Source organism: Carcharhinus amblyrhynchos, chromosome 6, assembly GCF_965287045.1.
Source record: "Carcharhinus amblyrhynchos chromosome 6, sCarAmb.v2.hapA, whole genome shotgun sequence".
Lineage (NCBI taxonomy): Eukaryota > Metazoa > Chordata > Chondrichthyes > Carcharhiniformes > Carcharhinidae > Carcharhinus > Carcharhinus amblyrhynchos.
Window position 1 is genome coordinate 62,098,922 of NC_137329.1, and position 26,266 is coordinate 62,125,187.

At 40.8% G+C, this 26,266-nt stretch overlaps 1 protein-coding gene across 1 annotated transcript in view; it reads left to right on the plus strand.

Annotated features, from left to right (window-relative positions):
- Nucleotides 1–26,266, plus strand: part of LOC145344341 (embryonic protein UVS.2-like) — a 99,335-nt gene that overhangs the window by 22,008 nt on the left and 51,061 nt on the right. Inside the window, exon 2 of the mRNA XM_080191471.1 lies at nucleotides 8,018–8,095. Within this exon, the coding sequence (XP_080047597.1) occupies nucleotides 8,018–8,095 (78 nt within the window). The remainder of the gene's footprint in view (nucleotides 1–8,017; nucleotides 8,096–26,266) is intronic.

The window sequence follows — 26,266 nt, forward strand, 5'->3', positions numbered from 1 at the left end:
AAAAGCATACAATTGTGCTAAAATGTGACAGGTCATGTAATTGGTCAGAATATAAAGAACAGCAGAGAATGACAAAAAGGTTAATCGGGAGAAAGAAATTCCCATATGAGAGGAAGCTGGCTAGGAATGTAAGAACTGATAGCAAAAGTTTCTGCAGGTATTTAAACAGGAAAAGAGTATGTAAAGTGAATGTGTTCTAGAAAGTGGGAATGCAGAGTTAATAGTAAATAATAAAGAAATAACAGATGAAATTAATAACTAGTGTGCATCTGTCTTCACTACAAAGGATACAAGAAATATTTCAGTAATAGTTGTAAATCAGAGTTGGAGGGGAGAGAGGACCTTGGTGAAATTACAATCACTAGGGAAGCGGTAAAGAGCGATCCAATAGAACTGACGACTGACAAGTCTCTGGGTCCTGATGGACTTAAAAGAGGTGGCTGAACAGATAATAGATGCATTGGTATTAATTTTCCAATATTTGTTTGATTTTTGGAAAGGTTCAGTTCAATGGAAATTAGTAAACATAACCCTTCCGTTTAAGAAGAAAGGGAGACACAAAACAGGAAGCTAGAGCAGATAGCTTGGCATCTGGCATGGGGAAAGATTTAGAATAAATCATTAAAGAGGCTACATCTGGGTACTTGAACAAGCTCAAGATAATTGGAAAGAGTCAGCAGGGACATCATGTTTAACCAATTTGCTAATTTTCTTTGAAGGAGTAACTTGTGCTGTGGATAGAGGGGAGCATGTAGATGTACTCAACTTTAATAAGGTGCCACAGCAAAGGCCATTGCAAAAAATATACATTCATGGTATAACATGTAACATATTAGCCTGGATTGAAGATTGGCTGCCTGACAGAAAACAGAGAGCATGTATAAATGGGTTTTGTCTGATTGGCAGAGTGTGTCAAGTGAAGTCCCACAGGGGTTTGTGCTAGGGCCTCAACTTTTTACAATTTAATCAATTATGTGGGTGAGGAAAGTGAAGCATGGTAGCTAAATTTGAAGATGACACAAAGGTAGATAGAAAAGCTTGTTGTCAAGAAGACTTGAGTTTTCAAATAAATGGAGATAGGTTGAGTTAGTGAGCAAAAATCTGGCAGATGGAGTATACTGTGGGAAAGTGTGAAGTTGTTCACTTTGGCAGGAAGAATAAAGAAACTGAATATTATTTACATTTTGATTTGATTGTTGTCACATGTTTTCATATACAGTGAAAAGTATTGTTTCCTGCGTGCTATAGAGACAAAGTATTACGTTCATAGAGATGTAAAGGAGAGAGTGCAAAATGTAGTGTTACAGTCATAGCTAGGGTGTAGAAAAAGAACAACTTAATGCAAGATACATTCATTCAAAAACCTGATGGCAGCAGGGGAGAAGCTGTTCTTGAGTCGGTTGATACGTGACCTCAGACTTTTGCATCTTTTTCCTAACGGGAGAAGGTGGAAGAGAGTATGTCCAGAGTGTGTGGAGAAGGACTTGAGGATGCCGATGTGCAGAGGCATCTAGCTGTTCTCATGCATGAGTCACAAAATGTTAGTGTGCAGACGCAGCAAGTAATCAAGAAGGCTAATGGAATACTGACCTTTATTATAAGAACATAAGAAATAGCAGCAGGAGTACGCCATCTAGCCCCTCGAGCCTGCCCCGCCATTCAATAAGATCATGGCTGATCTGAAAGTGGTTCAGTTCCACTTACCCACCTGCTCCCCATAACCCTTAATTCCCTTATTGATCAGAAATCTATCTACCTGTGACTTAAACATATTCAACGAGGTAGCCTCCACCGCTTCAATGGGCAGAGAATTCCAGAGATTCACTACCCTCTGAGAGAAGAAGTTCCTCCTCAACTCTATTCTAAACTGACTCCCCCTTATTTTGAGGCTGTGTCCTCAAAATCAGCCTGTGTTGAGGCTGTATGAGAGGAATTGAACATAAAAGTAAGGATGTTATGCTTCAATTACATAGGGCATTATGAGATTGTGCATATTTGATATCCTTATTTAAGGAAGGATGTAAATGCATTGGAGGCAGTTCAGATGAGATTTTATCAGGGGGCGCATTTAAGTATATATGTCATCCATGAAGATATAATGAAACATTGTTGTCACATAAATTGGGTTTGTAAAGAAAAACTTGACTTGGGACGTGAAATCTTGAAGGCATATCAAAATGAAGTTAGTGGTGATAATGAGCAATTGCTTCCAAACTACCAGGAGCTTTGACAAAGGATCATCTGGACTCGAAACATCAGCTCTTTTCTCTCCTTACAGATTCTGCCGGACTTGCTGAGATTTTGTAGCATTTTCTCTTTTAGTTTCAGATTCCAGCATCCACAATAATTTGCTTTTATAGCACTCCCTGGAAGACTGGTAAGCTGAGCTGTAACACAAGGTATAGTTTAATACCTTCCTCAGGTATCCAACTCTGAAATCTTTCACAGACCTGTACAGAATAAGCTGGTGTCTTGAAAGTTGTACTACATTTATGTCTACTCCAGTTACCATCAGCTCATAACATCGTAGAGGTTTACAGCACAAAAAGAGGCTCTTCACCAATTATGTCTGTGCCAGCCATCAAGCATGTATTTATCCTAATCCCATTTTTCAGCATTTGGTGCATAGCCTTGTATGCTTTTGTGTTTGTTGTTCAGTTGCATTACTTTATACAGTCAAAATGATCAACAGCCAGTGAAATACCTCTTTTGAAATATTATCCTATTGTAATGTAAAAAACAGTATGGCTATTTCCTACAAAAGCAATTAAACAAATAACCAAATCTTTTAGTATCTTGTTTGAGGGATAAATTATGGTGCGGATACCAGTCAGAGAATTCTTTACTGGTTCAGTAGTCATCAAATTGATCCATTACGAGTATTGTTCAATCAATTTGCTGCAGTGATTTCACCTTTTGTACTTATTTATTTTGGTGCGTGCATTTTCAGATTTAGCACAGACATAATTGGTGAAGAGCCTCTTTTTGTGCTGTAAACCTCTACGATGTTATGAGCTGATGGTAACTGGAGTAGACATAAATGTAGTACAACTTTCAAGACACCAGCTTATTCTGTACAGGTCTGTGAAAGATTTCAGAGTTGGATACCTGAGGAAGGTATTAAACTATACCTTGTGTTACAGCTCAGCTTACCAGTCTTCCAGGGAGTGCTATAAAAGCAAATTATTGTGGATGCTGGAATCTGCTAGTGGTTGCAGGTTTGCACTGATTTCTTGCTAGGATTCTTGTCACAGATTTCCTTGTGGCAGTTGATTTCTATTACCTTGAGAGAAACTTTTACAAAGATGCTCGATAACCTTCTCTTACTTTGAGAGGTAAATGTCTGATCTTCACAAAAGCAGACTGCTTCTAGCACTCTCTTAAACATGTTTGAAATCAGGTTTCAGAAGCACAATGCATAATTGTCCCATTATGTTCATTAGCAGTTCTTGAAGTAAAACAGATCTTGCAATATAACCATAATTTCCTCAAATAATTCTCTCTTAAACAAGTAAATAGTTTGGCTGGTTGCAGGTTTGCACTGATTTCTTGCTAGGATTCTTGTCATAGATTTCCTTGTGGCAGTTGATTTCTATTACCTTGAGAGAAACTTTTACAAAGATGCTCGATAACCTTCTCTTTGAGAGGTAAATGTCTGATCTTCACAAAAGCAGACTGCTTCTCGCACTCTCTTAAACATGTTTGAAATCAGGTTTCAGAAGCACAATGCATAATTGTCCCATTATGTTCATTAGCAGTTCTTGAAGTAAAACAGATCTTGAAATATAACCATAATTTCCTCAGTTTACCACAAAATTGTTGCCACAATTAACTTATTGTATCCTCTGTTTAGGTCAGTGATTTGGTAGAGCTCATGATGCCTTTCTTCAGGAATTGCTAATAAAATTAATAACGACAAAATAGGAAAAATGAAATATCTGTTATAAATGTGAATCACTTGTACGTTAATGCAAACTGTTTCATCGATAAAGTAAACGTGTTTGCTGTTATTCATAGAATCATCTAACAATTGTTTAAAGGTTTTGAAGTTACATTATGAAGCCAATTTTCTTAAACCACATTCTAACATTTCCCTTTTTTCATTTATAAAAGCTCACTGTTCAAATAAAGCTGTAACAACAGAAGATGAATTTTACTTCTGTTTTCTTGCTATTTTCTGTGATGTGCACCTCATGCACCAACTTTGTGGCGGTAAGAGAACATGATGAGAGTACTATTTACTGATATGTCATTAATTACCATTGTAATGCGTTATCATTTTAATGCAGGTGGACAATTCGATGTCACCGATAATGCAAGGTTTGTTTCTTCTACAGATTTTCATTCTAAATATTTTCAGAATGAAAGGTAAAGTTGGTTATTTTTGTATTTCATTTACGGGATGTGGGCACCTCTGCCTAGGCCAGCATCTATTGTCCACCTCTAATTTTCCTTGAAAAGGTGGTGATGAGCTGTCATTAATGTTTTCGAACAGTGAATTACATAGTCAAGGATCAGTTGACATTAATCTATTGTGGAAATGATAAAGGTACCAAAACTTTTGTTCATCTGTTTTAGAATGTAGGAAATTGGGGATGATTTTCTAACTGCTGCTATTGGCAAATAACCATTGAAATCGTTGTGATGCCTGATCTTAAGAATGACTTAATGAAAAGGATCAGAATGTGAATATAATTTATCATTCAATTAAAATGCCTAACTCTGAGGACTTTGTTCTATTTTTGATGACAGTTGGTGGGTGTGGTTTATAGATATGTTGCAAATATTGTTTTCTTAACATTTTGAACCATTTAAAAACTATACAAAGAATGAATTTGTATTTATCTAGGTAGCACCTTTCATAACAATAGGTATTTTGAGGCAGTTTTACAGGCAGTTAGATAGTCAGTGTTGTAATTGTCATTAATCATTTGTGCATGGCAAAATCCCATAAGCAGCTCTGAGATTGTTGCCTGAGGAATAAGTATTGGTCAGAACAACTCTTACTCGCAAAAGACTGCCTTGGCATCCTTTCCATGTACCTGAGATTGCAGAAGGGACTGCGGTTTAATACCTTATTTGAAAGATGACACCTCTAGCAATGCAGTACACCACTACTGTTGCATCTTCAAAAATCAACCCAGATTATGGACTCAAATCTCTAAAACAGCCTTGATGCCACACGAAAGGCAAGAATGCTACAATTGAGCCAAGGCTAATACCTAAGCGAAGTACAAAAGCTACCTAACTGTAGGTTATATGTTAGGTTCACATTTAGCATTTTGGTGTATAATAACACTTTATTAATGAGTATCTCTTCAGCTGTCCCCATTCTCCTGTTTTGGCCAATACATGCCCTAATTGGAATAGAATTTCACTAATTAAAAAAAATACACCTATTACTGTTCCACCACTTGTATTTTGTTTATTTGGTGGTGTTCTTTTTCTTAATCATTCATAAGATGTGAACAGCACTGGCAAGGCCAGCATTTGTTGCACATCCAAATTGTCCTTGTTCACATTGTTGCACTGGCATCGGGCCACATTTGCCAAAGGATTTTTTTGACTGCGTCACAACAACTGTGAAGGCCCAGCTGTGCTGCACACAGTCATAGAAGTTTACAGCATGGAAACAGGCCCTTTGGCCCAACTTGTCCATGTCACCCTTTTTTTAAACCACTAAGCCAGTCCCAAATTCCCGCATCTGGCTCATATCCCTTTTTACCCACCTTATCCATGTAATTGTCTAAACGATTTTTAAAAGACAATATTGTACCCATAGCTTCTATTTCTGGCATCTCATTCTAGACACTTAACATCCTCTGTGTGAAAAAAGTTGCCCCTCTGGATCCTTTTGTATCTCTCCCCTCTCCCCTGTGCCCTCTAGTTTTAAACATCCCTATTTTTGGAAAAATATGTTGACAATCTACATCTTCTATGCAATCCTAAGTAACCTTCTTAACTGTCCACTATGCCATCAATCTTGGTTTCGTCTGCAAATTTACTAACCATGCCTCCTAAATTCTCATCCAAATCATTAATATAAATGACAAATAACAGTGGACCCAACACCAATCCCTGAAGCACACTGCTGATCACAGGTCTCCAGTTTGAAAAACAATCCTCGACAATCACTCTCTGTTTTCTGTCATCAAGCCAATTTTGTATATAATTGGCTACCTTTCCCGGGTCCCATGAAATTTAATCTTATGCAACAACCTACCATGTGGCACCTTGTCAAAGGCCTTGCTAAAGTTCATTAATATAACTGCTGGTCACAAGCCTCCAGTTTGAAAAACAATCCTCCCACTCAAAGAAGACACAAGTATTCAATCAACTGTTCTGTTGTGCTTATAAGTGTAGAATGACCCAGTGTGTTCTCTGACAGCGCCCTAAATAAAAGGAGACACTGGCAAAAAGAAGCTTTTTGAACATTGTGACACCTGAGCAAGAATTGTGAGATAGTTACTGAAAAAACATTGCTTTTTAAAATTTTAAATGGACAGAAGAAATGTGGGGAAAAATTGCCACATCCAAAATTGTTGCAACCTTGCTCCTTCCTTGCCTCTCAACTCACACCGGCCTATAGGCTTGGGGATTGCCAAACTTCATGACAGGATTGGATTCTATTTCCCTCTTTGTTGGACTTTTCTCTTCTGTGCACCTGTCAATTGTTTGCTAATACTGTGCATTAGCTGCAGTTCAGAGCTTGACATGCAATGTGGCATGGACTCGTTCTTCAGTGCATGTGATAACTTCAGCCTCCACATGTTACTTAGTTCTCACACAGCTCTTACCTCACCACCTCAGCCTCTACTTTTATGCTACTTTTAGGTCTGATGTCCAGTGGTTGATGAGCTGAAATTTCTTCCAGTTGATTTTTGGGAAGACACAAGTATCTGTCTTCAGCTGGTCACAAACTCTGCTCCCTAGCACTGATTCCATCCTTATCCCTCACAACTCTGAGGTTGAATCAGATGGCTCTAAACCATTTTATTCTTTTCAACCTTGAATTGAACAATGCTATATCCTCTCTATTCACCTCTGACCATCTTAATCATGATGTGGAGATGCCGGCGTTAGATTGGGGTAAACACAGCAGGAAGTCTAACAACACCAGACTAAAGTCACACCTGCTGGACTTTAACCTGGTGTTGTGAGACTTCTTACCATCTTTTCTTAGTCCTGACTTGATTATTTTGATGCTCCCTAGTTGACCTGCCATGTTCCACCCTCCATAATCTTGACTTAATTCAAACCTTTATTCCAATTTATACCAGGTCCTGTTCACCCATCACTATGTGTTCACTTACATACATTAGTTCAGGTCCAGCAACACCTCTAAATTAAAATTCATATCCTCATGCTCAATTTGCTCCTTGGCCTTGGCCCTTCCTGTCTCTAATAGTTTTGTGTGACCTCTGCATTCTTTGAATTCTAGCCTCATACATTCCTGATTTTGTTCACCACATCATTGACAGCTTTGCCTTTAGCAGTTTTAGCTTTATGATCTGGAATTCCCTCCCTAAATTTTTGCTCCTTTAAGGTGTTCCTGAAAACCTAACTCTCACATCAAGTTTTGGTCGCCTTCCCTAATATTCCTTCTGTTGCTTGTTGTTAAATTCCATCAGTTTATGTGAAGCACTTTGGGATGCTTTTGTACTTTAAAGGTGCTATATAAATGCAGGTTGTTGCTGTAGTCCAGGGGTTTGTCATTGATTTGACTGTGGAGATTGAAGTAGTATTATGAAGAAGGTACTACAGGAACATCTGGCCAATATTGAGCCCTTTACTAACATCACAGTTAGATCCAGTGAACTCTTGCATCTCATTCCATTGTCTAAGTTTCCAGCACTTTTAACTGAGGCATTGATCTCATTAATCACCAGCTCTGTCAATGATGCCAGCTGAGATAGGAAAATAATGAGACAAAAAGGCCAATCAGACTGCCCACATGAATACTGGATAGACATATTTTTAATGAGTGAATAAATAATTGTTTTTTTTTTGTTTTTAGATATGCTGAAAGAGAAAAGGGCAGATATCAGTGAATTGGACATAGGGAACAGTATTATGGAAATTAACAAACACCTTGGTAAGGAAGCAGTTGATTTAAAGAGTTTTATGAGTTCAGATTTTATGTTTTTGTGGTGACTTAAAACACCGTTTCATGAACATGGGAGTAACTCAATGTGGAAAGAGGTGAAATATTATTAGTCAATGTATTCAGTTTTTTTAAAGATTTCCTTTTTGGTGGCATGAATGTTATATGGAATCTCTATAGACTGTGCAGAAAAGGTAGATTTCAGTAAACTGATAATAAATATAAGGAAGTCAGATTAATTCTGTTATCCTCTTTTAATTCTAGACTAAGAAGTGCTCTGGGATTTTACCTTCTATTGTAATTCGAGAGACTATTTGATGCCTAAAACCACTTCCAAACTGTTTTGCATTGAACCACATTTAACAGTGTAGATCAAAATTACTTTTATTTTACAAATGCCGAGTTAGGTCGCTCACAGGTAGCTGATTGAGTGAATTAACTCTTTCCTATCAAATCATTAATAAAAAAGCAAAACTGTAAGTCATGTATTCAACACTATAATTTGGCTGCAAGTTACTGCTTAAAGTTGGGTGCATAAACGCTTAACAGACATGCCTAAGTGCAATGACAGTTATTTGGAAGTTCCATAACAAATTATTGCCATAACTGATGTATGTAGTAAAATGAGTAGCAAAGGCAATTCAATGTACTGATATCAGTGTTAATTAATGCTAAGCCTTAACTATAACAGTGTTCAGAGCTTGAAGTTAAGAATTGGTGAGACTATATTAAGAATAAATCCTCAGTTAGCTGGCAAATTAATAGTGTTGATTTAAAACGTGTGTGTTTAACAAAGTTACGAATTTACATAAACAGGAGCAATCTGGCTGACTCAATATTCTCTCCTCCTGGGGGTAAAGGCATGAGATTCTGAACAAAGCAAAGTACAGCACAGGAACAGTCCATTTGGCCCTCCAAACCCATGTTGGTCATGATGCCCTAACTAACTAACAAACATCTCCTGCCTTTACTCGGTCTGTAACTCTCTATACCCTCCCTATTCAGGTACCCTTCCAGTTGCCTTTTAAATGTTACTACTGTAACTGCTTCCACCACCTCCTCTGGAGCATGTTCCAGGCATCGCCGCACCTCTCCCTCAAGCATCCCAAGATGCCAGTTACTTACATTGAGATGACAATTACTGCCTGATTGTAATCACATTGAGATGACAATTACTGCCTTATTGTGTTCACATCAAAATGATAATTACTGCTTCATTGTATTTACATCAAGATAACAATTACTGTCTGATTGTATTTACATCGATATGACAAGTACTGTCTGATTATATTTACATCGAAATGACAAATATTGCCTCGTTGTATTTACATCAAGGTGACAATTACTGTCTCATTGTATTTACATCGAGATGATAATTACTCTCTCACTGTATTTACATTGAGATGACAATTACTGCCACATTGTATTTACATTCAGATGACAATTATGGCCTCACTGTATTTACGTTGAGTTGATAATTACTGCCTCAGTGTATTTAAACTGAGATGACAATTACTGCATCATTGTATTTACATTGTGATGACAATTACTGCCCCATTGTATTTACATCAAGGTGACAATTACTGTCTCATTGTATTTACATCGAAATGACAATTACTGCCTCATTTTATTTACATTGAGATGACAATTATTGACTCATTGTATTTACATTGAGATGATAATTACTGCCTCATTATATTTACATCGAAATGACAATTACTGCCTCATTATATTTACATCGAAATGACAATTACTGCCTCATTGTATTTAGATTGAGATAACAATTACTGTCTTACTATATTTACATCGAGATGAATCTGGAGTGGGAGGGTGAGAACCCAGTTGTGGTGGTACATGTGGGTGCCAGCGACGTAGGCAAAGTGCGGACTGAGGATCTGGGGAGGGAGTATGAGAAGCTGGGAATGGAATTAAAAAGTAGAACCGACAAGGTGGTCTTCTCTGGGCTACTGCCTGAACCGAGTGCAGACGGGCGTAGGGTTGACAGGATAAAGGAAGTGAATGGGTGGCTCAGAGATTGGTGTGGGAGGAATGGGATCGAATTTATGGGGCATTGGCACCAGTATTGGGGTAGGTGGGACTTGTTCGGGCGGGATGGGGTTGGTCTGAATCGTGCTGGGACCAGAGTGCTGGCGAATCGAGTAAAGAGGACTGTAGACAGGGCTTTAAACTAATTAGGGGGGGGGAGGGTGCGAGGGTAGGTGATGTTAGGAGGTCTACAGTTAAGGATAGGGTACAGGTAAGGGAAGAGGCTGAGGATGTCCCAAGTGGTGGCGTTATGGCAAATAGGGTCCAGAAGAAGGCTGGGATGAAAGCGCTTTATCTGAATGCACGAAGCATTCGGAATAAAGTGGATGAGCTGGTGGCGCAGATCGACACAAATGGATACGATCTGGTGGCCATTACAGAGACGTGGCTGCAAGGTGACAGGGACTGGGAGATGAATGTACAGGGCTATCAAGTGTTTAGGAAGGATAGGCAGGAGGAAAGAGGGGGTGGCGTAGCTCTGCTGATTAAGGACAGCATCAAGGTGGTAGCAAGGGATGATATCGGAGCCAAAGAGCAGAAAGTGGAATCGTTGTGGGTGGAGATTAGGAACAGCAAAGGGAGGAAGACGCTGGTGGGTGTCGTCTATAGGCCCCCGAATAATGATCTGGAGGTGGGGCGGGCTGTTAACGCGCAAATAAGTGCGGCGTGCAGGAATGGGACGGCAGTAGTTATGGGGGATTTCAATCTGCATATTGATTGGTCGACCCATGTTGGACGAGGTGGGCTCGAGGAGGAGTTCTTGGAATGCTGCCGGGATAGTTTCCTGGAACAGTGTGTGTTGGAGCCGACGAGGGAGCGAGCTATCTTGGATCTGGTGCTATGTAATGAGGCGGGTAGAATTAGGGACCTTGAGGTGAAGGATCCTCTTGGAGAGAGTGATCATTGTATGGTGGAGTTTCTGTTGCAGATGGAGGAGGAGAAAGTGGGTTCCCGGACACGTGTCCTTTGTTTGAATAGAGGGGAGTATGGTAGGATGAGAGAAGAATTGGCGAATGTGGACTGGGGGAGCGCGTTGGAAGGTAGGTCTGCTGAGGAGCAGTGGAGGATCTTTAAGGAGATCTTTCTTGGTGCTCAGCAGAAATTTATTCCGATGGTTAAAAAGGACAGTAGGAAGAGAGGTAATAAGCCGTGGATAACGAAGGAGGTGAAGGAAAGTGTTAAATTAAAAGCGGAGGAATTTAGAGTAGCTAAGAGCAGTGGGCGAGAAGAGGATTGGGAAAGGTTTAAATGTCAACAAAGATTGACAAAAAAGTTGATAAAGGAGGGTAGAAGAAGCTATGAAGCTGGGCTAGCGCTTAATATAAAAAAGGATAGCAAGAGTTTTTATAAATATATAAAAAGGAAGAGGCTGGCTAGGGTGAACGTTGGTCCCTTAGCGGATGAGAAAGGGGACCTAGTGGTAGGGGATGGGGATATGGCTAAGGTCTTGAATAACTTTTTTGTTTCTGTCTTCACGGAGGAGGACGTGAATAATTTGCCGGGTGTTAGCGATGGAAAGGTGGTAGGACTGGAGGGTCTTAATGACATTACTGTTACTAGAGAGGTGGTGCGCGACAGACTGGAGGGGCTGATTGTGGACAAGTCCCCAGGACCGGATGGAATGCATCCGAGGGTTCTGAAAGAAATGGCGGAGGTGATAGTGGATGCCTTGGTGGTTATTTTCCAGACGTCGCTGGATTCCGGGGAAGTGCCGGAGGATTGGAAAACGGCTAATGTTACGCCGTTGTTTAAGAAGGGTGCCAGGCAAAAGGCGGGGAATTACAGGCCGGTTAGTTTAACGTCTGTGGTAGGTAAAATGTTAGAATCCGTCATTAAGGAGGAAATTGCGAGGCATCTTGAAGGGAATTGCTTGATAGGGCAGACGCAACACGGTTTCATTAAAGGGAAGTCGTGTCTGACAAATTTACTGGAGTTCTATGAGGATGTGTCTAGGGCGGTGGATAGAGGAGAGCCGGTGGATGTGGTCTTTCTGGATTTTCAGAAGGCGTTTGATAAGGTACCTCACAAGAGGTTACTGCAGAAGGTCAGAGGACATGGAGTTGGGGGTAGGGTGTTAGCGTGGATAGAGGATTGGTTGTCAAATAGGAGGCAGAGAGTGGGGGTCAATGGGTGCTATTCGGATTGGCGGTTGGTGACTAGTGGGGTGCCCCAGGGGTCGGTGCTGGGGCCTCAGCTATTTACCATTTATATAGATGATCTGGAGGAGGGAACCGAGTGTAGGGTGTCGAAATTTGCTGATGACACCAAGATTGGTGGAAAGGCAAATTGTGCGGAGGGTGTGGAGAGTCTGCAGAAGGATCTAGATAGGCTGGGCGAATGGGCCAGGAAATGGCAAATGGAATTTAATGTTGGCAAGTGCGAGGTGGTCCACTTTGGTAGGAAGGATTATTACTTACGTGGAGAAAAACTGCAGCAGGCGACGGTGCAGAGGGACCTCGGGGTCCTTGTGCATGAGTCGCAAAAACCCAGCCTGCAGGTGCAGCAGGTGGTCAGGAAGGCGAATGGGATGCTGGCCTTCATAGCAAGGGGGATTGAATATAAAAGTTGGGAGGTCTTGCTGCGGCTATGTAGGGCATTGGTGAGGCCGCAGCTGGAGTACTGTGTGCAGTTTTGGGCGCCGTACTTACGCAAGGATATTTTGGCCTTGGAGGGAGTGCAGAGGAGGTTTACTAGGCTGATGCCGGAGTTGAGGGGGTTGATCTATGAGGAGAGGCTGAATAAACTAGGCTTGTACTCATTAGAATTTAGAAGAATGAGGGGAGATCTCATTGAGACGTATAAGATGATGAATGGGATGGATAGGATAGAGGTGGAGAGACTCTTCCCGCTCAGAAAGGACAGTAGGACTAGGGGGCACAGCCTCAAGATAAAGGGGGGGTGGTTTAGAACGGAGTTGAGGAAGAACTTCTTCACTCAAAGGGTGGTGAATCTCTGCAATTCTCTGCCCATTGAAGTGGTGGAGGCTACCTTGCTAAATATTTTTAAGAAGCAGGTTGATGGGTTTTTGATAAGAGAGGGGATTAAGGGTTATGGGGAGAGGGCGGGAAAGTGGAACTGAGCCACGACAGATCAGCCATGATCTTATTGAATGGCGGGGCAGGCTCGAAGGGCCAGATGGCCTACTCCTGCTCCTATTTCTTATGTTCTTATGTTCTTATGACAATTACTGCCTCATTGTATTCACGTTGAGATAACACTTAGTGCAGTCATTGTATTTACAGGGCGATGACAGTTACTGCCTCATTGAATTTACATTGAGATGACAATTACTGCAGTCATTGTATTTACATTGAGATAATTACTGCCTCATTGTATTTATATCAAGATGACAATTACTGCAGTTATTGTATTTACATCGAGATGATAATTACTACCGCATTGTATTTACTTCAAGGTGACAATTACTGCCTCATTGTATTCACATTGAGATGACAATTACTGCAGTTATTGCATTTACATCGAGATGATAATTACTGCCTCATTGTTTTTACATCGAGATGACAGCTTTTGCAGGCGGTCTAGCGCCTTTGCCTTTCGTGTACTTGGAAATTGTGCTGTTGTCTCTCCTATAATGAAGGCGGTAGAGAAAACCAATCGTCACAGACTGTTGATTCTTAAGACAAACATGACAAACATTTTTTGAATGAAGTGTCATCAAAGCCAAGGTTATTTTTTGAAGAAAAGCAAAGTTCCAAAAGAGTGCCCTATTTGCATTATACCTGCTTACCAGTACTCGTCCAGCTATGCCAGTTCATCTTAACTTTTATCATCGCCTATGATAACGTATACCAAACCATTTATATATTTCAGCAGAGTGTTAATCAGTGTGCTAAACTGCAATCACTGCAATCCATCTGCAACCTACCTCTGTAGTACTTTTGTAGGGTATCAGGCTTCTCAATCAGGCGTTCTATAGATATGTTAAGAACAGAAGATTGGTTAGGGCAAGATTGGGGCCAGTTAGAGACAGCAGTGGGAAGTTGTGTGGAACCGGAAGAGATTGGAGAGGCATTGAACCAATATTTCTCTTCGGTATTCACGCAGGGAGACATACATGTAGCTGTGGAGAACACTAGGTTACAGGGTTGTAAACTGGATAGTATTGCAGTTGATAAGGAGGATGTGCTAGATATTCTTGAGGGTTTGAAAATAGATAAGTCCCCTGGGCCAGACGGGATTTACCCTAGGATTCTCTGGGAGGCAAGAGAGGCGATTGCAGAGCCTCTGGCTCTGATCTTCAGGTCGTCGTTGGTCACAGGTATAGTGCCAGAGGATTGGAAGATAGCGAATGTTGTCCCATTGTTTAAGAAGGGGAACAGAGACTTCCCCGGGAATTATAGACCGGTGAGTCTTACTTCTGTTGTGGGCAAAGTTTTAGAAAAAATTATTAGGGATAGGAATTATAGTTATTTAGAGAGTAATGTATTGATTGGAGATAGTCAGCACGGTTTTGTGAAGGGTGGGTCGTGCCTTACTAACCTTATTGAGTTTTTTGAGAAAGTGACCAAAGAGGTGGATGGGGGTAAGGCAGTTGACGTGGTATATATGGACTTTAGTAAGGCGTTTGATAAGGTTCACCATGGAAGGCTTCTGCAGAAAATGCAGATGTATGGGATTGGGGGTGATTTAATTAATTGGATCAGGAATTGGCTAGCAGATAGGAGACAGAGGGTGGTGGTTGATGGAAAGTATTCGTCATGGAGTTCGGTTACAAGTGGTGTGCCTCAGGGATCTGATTTGGGGCCACTGCTGTTTGTAATTTTTATAAATGATCTGGATGAGGGTATAGTTGGGTGGATCAGTAAATTTGCTGATGACACCAAAGTCGGAGGAGTGGTAGATAGTGAAGAGGGGTGTCATAGTTTACAGAGAGACTTGGACAAGTTGCAGAGCTGGGCCGAGAGGTGGCAGATGGAGTTTAATGCGGATAAGTGTGAGGTAATTCACTTTGACAGATGTGTAGAGTATAGGGCTAACGGTAGGACTCTGAATAGTGTTGATGAACAGGGGGATCTAGGTGTATGTGTACATAGATCCCTGAAAGTTAGGAATCAAGTAGATAAGGTAGTTAGGAAGGCATATGGTGTCTTGGCGTTTGTTGGTAGGGGGATTGAATTTAGGAGCCGCAACGTCATGTTGCAACTGTACAAAACTCTGGTGCGTCCGCACTTGGAGTATTGTGTGCAGTTCTGGTCCCCACATTATAGGAAGGATGTGGAGGCATTGGAGAGGGTGCAGAGGAGGTTTACCAGGATGTTGCCTGGTATGGAGGGAAGGTCCTATGAGGAGAGACTGAGGGATTTGGGGTTGTTTTCGTTAGAAAGAAGGCGGCTAAGAGGGGACCTTATTGAAACATATAAGATGATTAGAGGTTTAGATAGGGTGGACAGTGATAGCCTTTTTCCTCGGATGGAGAAAGCTAGCACAAGGGGGCATAGCTTTAAATTAAGGGGTGGTAGATATAGGACGGATGTCAGAGGTAGGTTCTTTACCCAGAGGGTAGTGAGGGATTGAAATGCCCTGCCTGCTGCAGTTGTAGATGCGCCTAGTTTGGGGGCGTTTAAGAGATCCGTGGATAGGTTTATGGATGGAAAGGGTTTGGTTTAGGTTAGAGGGTCATTGCTTTTTTAACTGGTCGGCGCAACATCGTGGGCCGAAGGGCCTGTTCTGCGCTGTAATGTTCTATGTTCTATGTTCTATTTACATTTTTATTTTATGTTCCTTTTGTTATTTTGATCTGAATTTTGTGTCTTTGTACAATTGTTTTCTTTTTAGCTTTGTCTCAGTCCATTCCCAGATAACATGAATGTGTTGGGTCAATAGAGAAAGTGTTACAGTAGCTTTGTAAAGTCCATCTTGTGGGGTGTGCTGTTTCTGACATGACATAACATATCCCATGCTGAATAGGGTGTTTGCCTAGGTGCCTTTGCATGTGACAGAAACATTTGACCTGATGCTTTTTTAACATTACATTGCCCTACTGGCTGATGTGGAACTTGACTTCCAAATTTGGACCATGCAGATTTATGACATGTATTTACCAAGGAACAAGTTTGCTGCAAAATAGGTCCAATACTCAGATTATTTAAAAAGCCAGGCACCTAACCTTCAAATAATTTTGTTTTTACCAAGTCTCTGGGTGTACTTCTGAAGCGGTGTTAGTGGTATTGTGGTGATATTTGGATTTGATGGAATCTTCACATGGAGGAATGTGGTTTTGGTGATCTTCCCATACGTAGTCTGTAGTAATAGGTTTGCTGTAGTGGCAGTACCTGTTGGTCTGCAAAACATCGCAGAGCAAGAGTGTGTGATGAGAACAAACCCTGCCTGATCACCACTTCCAATTTGGAACCAGACTTCTCCATGATTATATGACAATGATAGGAGGCTGTCTGGGGCCAGCCAATACACCCAGCATCTCAACATGCATGTGCAAAAGCATTCTGCTGCATGTTGTACATAAAGGTTCTCATCTGCATCCACAGCAGCAGATCCTCATCTGTGAACTCACCCTCTGGTGAGCTGGCACAAGAACTATCCTACTCACCGGGCTTAGCTGCAGCTCACTCTTGCCTGGTAACTCACTACCAGCAGATGCCAACTCTGTTCTAGCTTCAATGGTGCATGCTGTGGCAGTAACTGACCTGGTAGCTGTGAATATCAGGTCAATTGACTTGACTCCTTTACAATGCTGTGCTATTGTTCCTGTTGTTGGCCAAGTGACAGTTCATGGGTGTTTGAAAGCAGGAAATCGAAATAGGCAGTTGGGAGGCAGATAATATATGAGAAGATATGATGGAAGGCAATTATTCCATGGTCATACAATTGTTAACTTGTATATGGTTCCAGATAGAGGGTGACTAAGTGATTGGCCTGTAGTGCATTGAGGAGTGAGAATGACTAGTGAAGCCATGGGTAGGTGATGACATTGTGAAGGTGCAGTCATTTTTGTGACACTGTTTGCTGGTTTTCCTGGCCTTCCCATTCTGTCCAACTTTGAGACACCCCTGCCAGATTTCATGTTGTCCATATTTTGCCACCTCACACTGTAACTTATCGCAACTGTTCTGTGATGTCCATCATCCAACTATGCCTAGCTTGACCCGTCTTTCTGCATTACCCCCTAGAAGAGATCTCTGCAGCTTTTCAGCTTTGACCAAATGGCCATAGTATTGACATTTTCTTCATTTCACTTTTTAGAGTTACTTTTGCTCTTACAATTTCAAGCATCTCATAATTTGTATTGTGCAATTTTAAGCATGTTTCTTAGCATCAACATTTTTCTTCTGGCTATATCTATCCTTCTTCTGACTCCACCATTGCATCTACTATTGGGCTATCAATTGTCCTAACTTACCTTCTTATTGTGGTCTAACACCATTCACTTCAATCCTCACTCTGCTTTGTCCAATGTATTCCCTCTATTATAGTTTTTGTCATCATGATGTTCATACGTAATCTGTATTCCAAGTTTCTAGATTTTACCTGATCTACCAGGATATGTTGGAAGGCCCTTCTGATTCTGCAACCCATGCTGTGTCGTCAGAGTACTACAACTTGTTTATAATCTTGCTTCCAATTTTTACCCCTGGAAGTACATCTGACTCTGAGTATTTGTTCTGATTGAATAACTCTGGTGACAACAAAGAGCCATTGTTATACTTCACTTCCCTTGAAACATATCTGATTGTCCTCGTGGCCAACTCAGGAATTGATTTCCTTGAGCACCTGCTCCTAATCCATTTGAAGACTGGTCTTTGTGGACTTCCTGGCCCCCTGCGGAACCATTCCATCACTCCCCCTGGCCACCACCCTGCCCTCCACTGCAGAGCCCATGGACTGGGAAACTTCTCCCTGTTCCATTATCCTTGTTTACAATTGTGATCATCAGCAGCCCCCAATAATTCACTCCTTTAAGAAAACGAATGCCTTTGGGAAGAGAAGGTTAGATGGATCCCATGCTGTTAGTGCATGTGGCTCAGCCTTTTGAGCACTGGGACCCATTCAATCCAGCAAGTAAATGTGGAGACAATACCAAATTTAAGTCCTTCACTTCTGCACCTCAATAGGCATGAACGGATCAGAATTGAGAACCTCTGTAACTAAAAGTGATACAGACCAATTCTGAGCCTCACATGTCATAGGCAGCATGGTGGCACAGTGGTTAGTACTGCTGCCTCACAGTGTGAGGGACCCTTGTTCAATTTCAAATGTTTGACTGTGTGGAGTTTGCACATTCTCCCCGTGCGTGCATGGATTTTCTCCGGTGCTCTGGTTTCCTCCCACGGTTCAAAGTTGTGCAAGGTGTGTGGATTGGCCATGCTAAATTGCCCCTTAGTGTCCAAACTTGTGTAGGTTAGGGGGATTAGCCACGATAAATGAGAGTTACGGATGTAAGGCAAGCTGGTTAGTTTAGATGTATAGCCTGGTTAGCTCACATTTGTGGACTAGTTAAATCAGATATGCTGATTGGTTTACTCCAATGTGCGAGCAGATTTGCTCCAATATATGTGAAGACTAGTTAGCTCAGATGGCTAGAATATAGTTCTAATAATCTCACCATTACTGGCTATCTGTGCTTGCTGCAGCCATTTTGGGTTTATTTGAAATTAGGTCACTTAAATGGTTCATTCTTGTTCCAGTGTAGGAAGTAAAAGCCCTAAAGGTAGGTAGTCCAACTTTGTACATCTGTAAAGTCAATATTCAGGATAACTATTTCTATTAAAGTACTAAACATATAAATGGATGAATATGTACTTTTACTATCGATTCCTAATCAGTACACAGATTTAGTTTATTCTATCCATTTCCATCTTTAATATTTCCTACAGTTGTAGAATTTTGTATTCGACTTAATATATTTAAATTTCACTTTTGCAGAAAACACTAGTACCTGGAAGCACCTTGTAGGTGGAGATGTTAAAGTTGACATGCATAGAAGTGCCAAGAAATGTCCACAGGGTTTTTCAAGTTGCTTGTGGCCTCGTGCTAGTGATGGAGTTGTTTACATACCATATACTTTTGCATCAAATTTTGGTAAGTTAATTGGGTTAATGTCCTTTTAAATCTATTTGCCTTAATGATTTACGAACTAAACTGAAACAGAGTCAAAAACATCACACTTTAGTTTGAGAAAATACAGTTTGTGCATTTTTTTTAGCTCAAGACAATCAAATTTCCACATAACTATAATCCTGAATGTGTTTCCTCAGTATTGCAGGGGAATAGATGGGGGCCCAGTTATACATTACATATACTTGATGGCTAAAGTAGACATGTATTGTGTAGCACAACCTGGCAGCTCTGCAGAACACTTAATTGGGCACTTTTCTTTATAGCTGGTTAGAATTATAATAGAAATTGCCTTTATAAACTTATTGCCTTATATTGGCACAGTCTAATCACCACATGGCTTTACCTCACATTTTCGCTGAATTCAAACACACCACATTCACTGGCTCCCCCTTATCAACACTTTGTTACACTCTTGAAGAATTCTAGTTCAAGCGCGATTTCCATTTCATAACTCCAGCTGACCACTGTTTTCCGAGTGCTCTGCTACAATCTCTTCTATAATGGTCATGCTTGATCAACCTGGAATTCTAGAATTTTTCCCACTACCAACATCAGGCTGAATGGTCTATAATTCCCTGTTTTCTTCCAACTTTGCTATCATGTTTCTTTTTTCATTCCCTGTAATAATGATATAAAGTGGAGGTTGATTCCCACCCCGGCGAGAACTGACACCAAAACACCCAAAGAGAAGTACCTCACCTTATAATCTGTAAAAAATGTATGAAGTGGTGTGTGAACTGCGCTTCAGCAACTCCTAGTGATTAAATACAAAATAAATCACTGACATTCACTCTAAAATCAACACATAACAATTTATTTATCTAACAGTGAACAAATTAACTAAATATTAACAAACTGAATAAATCCCTTCTATTAACTGTTCCCAAATAAAACCAGAATAAAAAAAGCTATCTAGATGACGCTTTGAGCTGTGATCTGTTGCTCTCTTCTTTTTATCCCACTGCCCTCGTCTTTTATACATGTGATGACATTACAATATTTCCCACAATAAGGTTGGTCCTTAGTTGTCAAAATCATCAGATTTAAATTTAATAGGTTCTTGTATCTATCTGCCTGATTCAAACTGATTGGCTAAATTGAAAAGCCTGTTGTCTTGGTGAAAACTGCTGCTTAGTCTTTCAATATAAATCATTTAGCTTGCGGCTCCTTCTGTACTTTTTTTAATGCTCAGCACAGAAAAAGCACCATCTTTTAAGGGACCATGCAATGCATCCCCCCACCCCCCTAGCATTTTACAATTTTACAAACACCAGTCTACAATTACTCTACCCAACTTTGTAACAAATATCTTTCACTTTTGTCTTGTCTCTGCTCTTTGATTTCCCACATTTTCTCAAATTACATCTTTTCTTCCATTATTTAGTTTAAAACTCTCTCTGTACTTCTCCAGCAGGTTTGGGGGTAGACTGTCCTAATGGTACAAATCCCATGTTCACAATTGCTGATGCCAGTGCTCCACAAACCAAAATGGACTTCCCCTACACCAGTCCTGCCTTGCATTAATCTCTCTAATATGATTTGTCCTATACCAATTTGCACATGGCTCAGGTAATAATCTAGAGATTATGACCTTCGATGTTGTGCTTAATTTGATGCTTAGCTCCTCATAATAACTGTGCAGAATTTCTTTCCACATCTTGTCTGTGTCATTAGTACCTACAGAGGCCACAATGACTGTGTCCTCCCCTTCCCACTGCAAGTTCCTCTCCAGCCCGGAGCAAATATGTGGAACAGTGACATTGGGCAGGCAGCAAAGCCATCTAAGCTTGTGTTATTTACTGCAGAGAACATAGAAGGTAGGAGCAGGAGGAGGCCATTTGGGCCTTTGAGCGTGCTCTGCCATTCATTATGATCATGGCTGATTGCCCAACTCAACTGCCTAATCCTGTTTTCTCCCCATTACCTTTGATCCATTTGCCCTAAGTTTTATATCGGGCCACCTCTTGAGTACATTCAGTGTTTTGGCATCAACTACTTTCTGTGGTAATGAATTCCACAGGCTCACCACTCTTTGCAAGAAGAAATGTCTCCTCATCTCTGTCTTAAATGGTCTATCCCAAACCCTCAGACTGTGACCCCTGGTCTGGAATCCCCCACCATCAGGAACATCCTCCCTGCATCTACCCTGTCTAGTCCTGTTAGAGTTTTATAAGTCTCTATGAGATTGCCCCTCATCCATCTGAACTCCAGCAAAAACAATCCTAACTTAGTCGATTTCTCATACAGCAGGGTTAATACATTATTATGGTTGTTTTCCTTCTCTTTTTTCATTTGTAAATGATAAAAGATATTGCCAGTTTTCTTTTCATACGTGTTAACTATATTCTTAAATATGCTATGTTTAATAAAAGCTCTCTAGTGGGTTGTTAAATCATACCGAAATGAAACTTCTCATGCTCACCCTAGCCAAATTCAAGATGCAAAACTTATGGTTCAAGCAGTGTCCATAAGTACTTTGGAATCTTGTGGATTCTCTGAAAGGTCTGTGTGGATCCCCAGCCACCCACAGACCCCATTCTGAGAGTCTGTGTATTACCAGATACAATTTGAAAGTCCACATGAACATTAACCATCAGTTTATCAAATAACTCAATCATATTTGTCAGGTATGATTTTAACAAATCTATACTGATTATCATCTGTGAACCCATGTTTTCCACATGCATTGAATGTTTTATCTTTAAGAAATAAAATCAGTTCTCACAGCGCTGTTAGCTTTCAAAACCATGTGGGCCATTTGCTCAAAACATTTTCCCGGCCACTTTTTGGGCATACTTAGTCAGATGGATTTCTGGCACACTGTGCTTCACAGAGTCTGCCGGGGGAATTCATCCAGGTAAGGGGGTCAGGGGTGCATGGCCTAATCCTGTCCAAGAGGCCAACATCAGCTCACTGAGCAGGTCGCTGCACATGCACCAATCTCTCAGTAGGGAGATGGCACATCTGCCCTGGACCTCCATTTCCAACCTCTCGATCCACCCCCCTCCCCTACCACGCTGCACCCCCCCCCCACCCCGCCCCAATCGCCAGCCTGACACATTAATGTCTTTGTGTGTAGGGCACAATTTTAACATTTGTGGATGACACAAAACTTGGAAGCATTGTAAACTGTGAGGAGGAGAGTGTAGAATTTCAAAGGGACATAGAATGTTGGTCAAGTGGGCAGACAGGTGGCAGATGAAGTTCAATGTGGCGAACTGTGATGTGATACATTTTGATAGAAAGAGCATGAACAGAATATTAAAAAAATAAAATTCTTAAGGGAGTGCAGGAGCAGAGGGACCTAGGTGTATATGTGTATAGATCGTTGAAGATGGTCGAACAATGAAAAAGCAGATAACAGAGCATCTAGTATTCTGGAATTTATTAACAAAGACAGAGTACAAGAGCAAGGAGGTTACTAATGTAAGACACTAGTTCAAACACATCTGAAACGGTTGAATACATTTCTGACTCACGCTACAGGAAAGATACGAATGCATTGGACAGAATGCGTAAGAGGTGTACAAAAGTGGTTCCAGGGATGAGAAATTCAGTTACGAGGATAGATTCAAGAGATTGGGACTGTTCTCCTTGAAGAGCAGAAAGCTAACTGGAGATTTGATAGAAATCCCCCTCAAAACCATGAGGGAGTGGAGAGAGAGAAACTGTTCCCACTCATAGAAGGATTGAGAACAGGTGCAGATTTAAAGTGATTTTCAATAGATGTAAATGTGACGTGAGAAAAAACTTATCTACATGAATTGTTTGAGTCTGGAATGCATTGCCTGGAAATGTGGTGCTGGTAGGTTCAATGAGACATTCATGAGGACATTAGATTGTTATTTGAATAGAAATAAGGTGCTGGGGTATGGAGGAAGGAACAAAGTCATTCATTTGAAGAGCCCCTGCAGACAGGATGGACCAGATGGCTTCCTGTGCCGTAACAATTCTGTGATTCTGTGACTGAACAATGTTCAGCACCATTCACGACTCTGAGATACTGAAGCAGTCCATGTTCAAATGCTGCAAGACCTGTAAAATATTGATTGAACTCACCTCCACCAACTTTCAGGTAGTGCATTCCAGACTCAAACCGTTGGTTTAATGTCCAGGCTCAGGCTGATCAGTAACAAGTAAAATTTGTGCTACACAACTGCCAGGCAATGAGCATCTCAGCAAAAGAGGATCTGACCACCTCCCCATGACATTCAGTGATGTTTCCATAGCTGAATCCCTCACTATCAATATCCTTGGCGTTACCACTGAAACTGAACTGAACTAGCCGTGTAAATACTATGGCTGCCAACTCAGGTCAAAGGCTGGGAATTCTGCAGTGAGTCACTTTCTGACTCTCCAAAGGCTGGTCACGATTTGCAAGGCATAAATCAGGAGTATAATGGAATTCCCTCCCTAATAGCACTGTGGGTGTATGCACTCCACAGGGATTGCAGCATTTCAAGAAGGCAGCTCACCAGCACCTTCTGAAGGGCCCTTAGGAATGGGCAATAAATGCTAGCCTAGCCAGTGATGCCCACACCCTGTGAATGAATAAAAAATGGTTTTAATTTGTTTTAATATGTGAGCAATAAAAACAAGAATTAAGTACGAACAACATGATTTCAAATTCAGGATGACAAAGTGAGAAAATAATTAGTGAATTAAACAAACTGTTTTAAATATTTGCAGACAGAAAACAACAAATATTATTGCGCATTGCTTTGGGTGAGTTTGGATTTTTGACATGCGTCAAGTTTAAACACCGAGTATTGGAGGCTAACTACATTGAAATTGTTTCAAAATCTGGGTAAGTGGCAAAGATACAGGCACAATGAGCTTGGTAGGCTCTTTCCTGACAAACATTTAGTTTTGTGAAATTTTGATAGCAATTAGCAATATGCCATCAAAAATGTATCCTAGATATCCCAAAAGATTGAACATTGATCTGTGTAGTTTCTATCTCATGCATCTTACCCAAACATTCTAACAGCCAGGAGTCTGAACCCCACCCCTCTGCTCCCTTTGGTATTCTCTTGTCTCCCCAGGAATTCTGTTTGATGCATTCTGTTCCATTCAGTGGTTTCCACATCTGCTGAGAGTTGGCCTGGCATCTGTGGTTTTGCCGTTACATTTGATTAATGAAATGATCAAATCACCCAAAATTATTTCTGGAACACAATGTTTGTTTCTTAAGAAACCGTAATTTCAACCAAATGCCTATTTTGCAGTAACATGATTAAAATAATCTACTGAGTTGTTTTTAGTGTATTCTAATCATTTCGTTAAAGTTTTAGTTGAAGATCTAAACTGTCTCAAAAACCCAAGTAAATGGGGCCAATTTCTGCTGGCTTTTCTCATTCGCCCAGGAACTTCAGCAACTGTGGAAAATAGCAGAAATGGTGTGATGAGGGACAGCAAGGAGAACCCCAGCAGAAGTTTATCCCCCATATATTTCCATCAAAACAATCATTAAGAACTTTAAGCCACATCTGTGCATTTTGAACATGTCTACTTTGCAACCTGCTTCTTTATCAGCATCTTTGTTTAAGCTGCCCGGCCAGGCAACAACCTGACATTTCGCATGCAGGTAGTGCACGTGTCAGCTGCTTTTTTCCTTGCATGTACGACAGTGATCGTTGGCACAGTGGTTAGCACAACTGCCTCACAGCGCAAGGGTTCGATTCTCGCCTTGGGTCACTGTCTGTGCAGAATCTGCACGTTCTCCCTGTGTCTGCATGGGTTTCTTCCTGGTGCTCCGGTTTCCTCCCACAGGCTGAAAGACATGCTGGTTAGGTGCATTGGCCATGCTAAATTCTCCCTCAGTGTACCTGAAAAGGTGCCAGAGTGTAGCTACTAGGGGATTTTCACAGTAATTTATTTGCAGTGATAATGTTAGGCCTACTTGTGGGGCTAATAAATAAACGTTAAAAATACTTCAAGATGGGCTGCAAACTTAAAGCCATGCACTACAGAAATAAAAACATTGAGGATACGTTGATCAGTATGTTTTTATGTGGCAGGCTGCCTCTCTTATCCTGAGAGGACTTAAGAGTTTCTTTATCCAAAATGTAGAAAGGAATTGGAAAATAAATTCTCAGTGTTTTATTTCAGCAACAGCTTTAATAAATAGAGATACGTCTCAAGTTGCCTACCTTTACATTTCCAACTGACCAATTCAATAAGAGCTGATCAGAAATTGAGACCAACTGATTCCTTCCTGATGTTCAGGGAGCACCTCAGAAGATAGTTAAACAAGAATATATTGATTCTTTTCAGCCCAAGCTTATTTTACCAAGTGATTTAAGCTCGCCTGGAAGACGTCTGAATTATTGAAGTCTTCTTATGTAAATCACCATGAGCAACTCCCTCAATTACAGTTTAAATATTATTTGCACGTTTAAGATTTGGAAACGAAAAACAATTAACGTTAAAGCTAAATGTGTTCAGTTAAGGAATCTAATCCTGTGAAAATCATTTAAAGCAGCAGCAAACTTGCTCTAAGTGTGTTAATGTAGGAAGATTAATTATTTGATGACAGGCATCAAGCACAAAGGGAGCTTTGGGCAGTCCAAGGAAAGAAACTGAAAGATGGAAACCCATCCTTCAAGGCCCTTCTGCCCAGAAAGATTTCTACTCTGCTTGTAGAATCTTCTTTGGATTGCTCACCATTTTTTTTGACCACACTATCATACTATATTAGTGGTCCTAAATAAATGGAAGTTGTTCTTTTCAGTACTGTATATCCCAACAGTCTTACTTCTGTTGTGGGCAAAGTTTTAGAAAAAATTATTAGGGATAGGATTTATAGTTATTTGGAGAGTAATGAATTGATTGGAGATAGTCAGCATGGTTTTGTAGCGGGTAGGTCATGCCTTACTAACCTTATTGAGGTTTTTGAGAAAGTGACCAAAGAGGTGGATGGGGGTAAGGCAGTTGACGTGGTATATATGGATTTTAGTAAGGCATTTGATAAGGTTCACCATGGAAGGCTTCTGCAGAAAATGCAGATGTATGGGATTG